Raw genomic sequence first — 5,000 nt, forward strand, 5'->3', positions numbered from 1 at the left:
CAGTAATAATCCTCCTGATTCTCAATAAATATAGCCTACCTCGGTTATCTGGAAGAAGGGGATCAGATCATGACTACAACTGCCTGTGTTGCTGGCTGTTTAATGCAAGATTATACCTCTTGTCACTAGAGTCCACTTTCCAGTCAATGCACAATGTATACTGTAGGTAAATACACTAGAGCTTTTAATTTGAAAAGCAAGCAATGATGGCTGATGTAATGCTATACTAATGTAAACTAATCTCTCTCTCTCTCTCTCTCTCTCTCTCTCTCTCTCTCTCTCTCTCTCTCTCTGTCTCTCTCTCTCTCTGTCTCTCTCTCTCTCTCTCTCTCTCTCTCTCTCTCTCTCTCCCTCTCTCTCTCTCTCTCTCTCTCTCTCTCTCTCTCTCTCTCTCTCTCTCTCTCTCTCTCTCTCTCTCTCTCTCTCTCTCTCTCTCTCTCTCTCTCTCTCTCTCTCCCTCTCTCTCTCTAGGTAAACTATTCCTTCCAGAGAACAACACTATTGACACAGGGGAGGTGGATGTAGGTAGACGTGCCGTGCAAGATGTTCCACCAGGTATTCACACACACGCGCATGCACATGCACATGCACATGCACATGCACATGCACATGCACATGCACATGCACATGCACATGCACATGCACATGCACATGCACATGCACATGCACATGCACATGCACGAGCACACGCACACGCACACGCACACGCACATGCACTTGCACATGCACATGCACGAGCGCACGCACGCACACACATGCACGAGCGCGCGCACACACGCGCACGCGCGTGCACACACACACACACACACACACACACACACACACACACACACACACACACACACACACACACACACACACACACACACACACACACACACACACACACACACACACAGCTCCATATATTGACCTGTCCAAAACAGAGGCTGAAATTGGAAAAAAGGACAAAAAAAAGTAGTATTCTAGTTTCAATTTGGCTTCAATGTGCATTCACACTCTGGTTGGCAATGTTTACTTGGGACCACCAGGGATCCATCCTACGGGTCTAACTCTGAATGTCCAAACTGTCCATGGTTTAATGCATATCAAAGTAGGGGTTCTTGAAATAAAATAAAAGGGTCTATATCTACCTGTCCAAAACAGAGACACCAGGCTGAGTGTGCCTAAAGTAAGAAAACGCTCCAGTTTCAATTTGCCTTCAGTGTTCGTGGCTACATATATATAGCCATCTCCGAGGGGATCATCCACAAGATTTGGTTTATTTTGTGACATAGACAGACGTTTTTTGCACTCATTCATATTTGCGTGCCACAAATGATTTGTGGAGTTCCACTAATAGCCTTGGAGACTGCATGCATTTTGTTTTCAAAGGGGGGGGAAAGCCTGGGAGAACCCATCAGGAATTGTTGCATAGCTGCTCCCCTCTCTCTCTCTCTCTCTTACTTAGTCATGCCCTAAACCTGTGTCCAATCACACACACACACACACACACACACACACACACACACACACACACACACACACACACACACACACACACACACACACACACACACACACACACACACACACCGGGTACAGGCACACTGTCGCGTCAACCATTGCCTTGAGCATGCAGGTGTCTCTTCTGGGTCACGCACTAGCGTCATTTCCATGATTCCATCCACCAGCTCAAGACGTTTTCTTGACACCTCTTGACGCGACACACACGCATGTGCACACGCACACACACACACACACACACACACACACACACACACACACACACACACACACACACACAGTGAACCAATAAGAAGCGGGCGTCCGTTTCCAGCACTTGTTTGATCCGCCCTTCTATGCCCAAAAAAGTGAATAAGGAAAGACTGCCCTCTTCTCATCTCATATGCCCTTATGGAACAGACTCCAGGACTGTGTGAAACTCGATGGATTGATATTTAAGGATGCTACTTGAGGATGCATTAAGGACTGCTTTGTGTAGCCCTTGTTATCTGCACTGTGATGGTTGTAATGTTCGTTATATCACACTTTATTTAAAATGTTACTCAGGGCTGTCCTTGAATAAGAGAGTCTTCAATAATGGTCAATAATAAAAGATAAAGTGACACAGAGAATACTCTGTTATGAAGGGAACTAGTTCCTTCCATGTTCCACATACTAACACACAGTAGGCAGTGTAGCATATGGTAGGGACCTCTACTTTGAGGGTGGTTTATAAACCTTTACAAAGCTTTATAAATGGATGTCTACAGTGACGGGAGACTTTTCCTTTAGTTCGACTCGGTACGCCCGTTAAATTGCTCCTGGTATTTGAAAGCTTGTTTTACACACTTCCATTTCTCACGGAACGTTAGACCATGTCTGGTTCTCATGTGAGCCAAAGTGGACAAAGAAACAGAAAGAATGACCACTAGAGAGAGAGAGAGAGAGAGAGAGAGAGAGAGAGAGAGAGAGGGAGGAATGGACAGCAGGTTAAGCAGGGTTGAAGGAGGTCAAATGGACAGTCTCATTTGTCATTTTCTTGTGTGTGTGTGTCTGTGCGTGCGTGCGTGCGTGCGTGCGTGCGTGCGTGCGTGCGTGCGTGCGTGCGTGCGTGCGTGCGTGCGTGCGTGCGTGCGTGTGTGTGTGCGTGCGTGCGTGCGTGTACAGGCATCTTCTGGAGATCTCAGCTGTACATAGACCAGCCCCAGTTCCTGAAGTTCAACATCTCTGTGCAGAAGGACGCACTGGTGGGCGTATACGGACGCAAGGGCCTGCCCCCCACACACACACAGGTAGGACACGCACACACAGTCGCACACACAGTCACACACACACACACACACACACACACACGCACGCACGCACGCACGCACGCACGCACGCACGCACGCACGCACGCACGCACGCACGCACGCACGCACGCACGCACGCACGCACGCACGCACGCACGCACGCACGCACGCACGCACGCACGCACGCACGCACGCACGCGCACACACACTTACCACTTCAGCCCTGTTTAAGCGCTGGCTGCTGGCTGTGATATTGTAGATCAGCTTTTTTTGCCGAATGACCGCTCCAGAATAAGAATGACCGCTCCAGAATAAGAATGACCGCTCCAGAATAAGAATGACCGCCCGCTCCAGAATAAGAATGACCGTTCCAGAATAAGAATGACCGCTCCAGAATAAGAATGACCGCCCGCTCCAGAATAAGAATGACCGCTCCAGAATAAGAATGACCGCTCCAGAATAAGAATGGCCGCTCCAGAATAAAGAATGACCGCTCCAGAATAAGGGGGATTCTCATTGATCTTGAATCGGATCAAAACCTGAATCAGAGCAAAAATAAATAATACTGTAATGACCGGTGGGGTTCTCCCCATCGAACGACATGACAACCTTCTTTCTTTATGTTGCTTTTTTTCCAAATAACGAGTTACAAGGCACACAATAGTGATGGCTGGATAGCTACGAATAGCCTACAAAATGCTAGCGTAACCCAATGGCTCAGAGCACAACAACAACAACACCCCAAACTAGTAAACGTGCTTCCGCCCTCACCCCGGGTCGACCTTAAAGGAACACACACAGTAGCACAGTCCTAACCATAACACAGTACTAGTGTTCCACTGGGACGCTACATTACAAAAAAATGCAGCTTTGGCTCATTAAAACATACTGTATGATGCTTCTGCAACTGATCTGAGAGGCTCTGTAGTGCTCAGAGGGACTTTCACAGTTTTTTTTAAATATGCGTATTCAAGAAAAACACTGTGCTTTGAATTCAGACATCTGATTAACTCTCACCTCAGGTGATGCAATGTTGAATGTTCACTGAATTTTCAACTTGTTAAGGAATAAGCCAAGAGCTTGTGACTAAATTATAACTACTTTGGATCCATTTGGAAGTCAAAGACAAGTCAATATATATATTTTTTCACATTTCCTGAAAAGTAAGAGTTCTGGACATACAAGGTTTTCCACATAGCATTTTGAACCATACATCCATAAACATATATTATGTAAAATCATTTCAGCCGTGGGTTTGTTTACAGTTTCACTCACATCCCGAGTCATGCTTCCTATTTATATATATATATATATATATATATATATTTTTTTACCAGGGATAAATGAGTGACACATCAATAGAAAGGTGCTGGTGCTGATGAAATAGCCTTTTGAAGCAACATTCTCTGCCAGGTTGAGAGATTTTTGGTCTTAGAAATCCTGAGACAGGAAAATGATTTTGCACTGAATACCACAGAGAATTTTCACATCATTTCACTGAAGTTTGCGTTGGAGGGAACACTCACAACATAGGTTTTCACTTGATTTGCCTCCCATTTGTTTTGCCGTGCGTATACACGTGCGTATGCATACCATTGCTGTGCATAATATCATGAGCCCCTAACACATCATTAAGTTGTACTGTAAGTAGGACAACTACTGCACATTTTTGAAGGCAGCAAACAAAGCCATCCGTCTCATTTTGGACGCAGTCTGCAAGGTGAACAGCGTTCCAAATAACATTAAACAGTCATCTGTCTTTCTGGGAAATGGTTTCCGTTGCCTTCTGCTTTGCCTAATTGGCCCTTTATCAGGGACACTTTCAGAGCAAAGCCTTTCATTTATTTGATGAAGCCAGGCCATTAAAAAAAAACTAAAGTGACATATGAATGGTTTATGTTAGAATACAAAGCCACCTGTCCCTTAAATCGACATGAACCCTAGAGTCTCCTATTCTGGTGGCGAACATTCACAACACAACATATTGCAAGATTGAAGATTGGCAAATTTTCAGTCAACATATTTAGTGTACAGTGAAAACAGGAGAGGGCTGAGTATAGGCCCTGGGGTGGGTGGGTGTGTGTGTGTGTGTGTGTGTGTGTGTGTGTGTGTGTGTGTGTGTGTGTGTGTGTGTGTGTGTGTGTGTGTGTGTGTGTGTGTGTGTGTGTGTGTGTGTGTGTGTGTGTGTGTGTGCGTGTGTGCGTGTGCGTGCGTGCGTGTGCA

At 45.8% G+C, this 5,000-nt stretch overlaps 1 protein-coding gene across 1 annotated transcript in view; it reads left to right on the forward strand.

Annotated features, from left to right (window-relative positions):
* tenm3 (teneurin transmembrane protein 3) overlaps positions 1-5,000 on the forward strand; it is a 411,418-nt gene that overhangs the window by 257,893 nt on the left and 148,525 nt on the right. Inside the window, exons 10-11 of the mRNA XM_079498542.1 lie at positions 472-555; positions 2,653-2,777. Of these exons, the coding sequence (XP_079354668.1) occupies positions 472-555; positions 2,653-2,777 (209 nt within the window). The remainder of the gene's footprint in view (positions 1-471; positions 556-2,652; positions 2,778-5,000) is intronic.

Source organism: Electrona antarctica (genome assembly GCF_951216825.1).
Source record: "Electrona antarctica genome assembly, chromosome: 4".
In the NCBI taxonomy this organism is placed as follows: domain Eukaryota; kingdom Metazoa; phylum Chordata; class Actinopteri; order Myctophiformes; family Myctophidae; genus Electrona; species Electrona antarctica.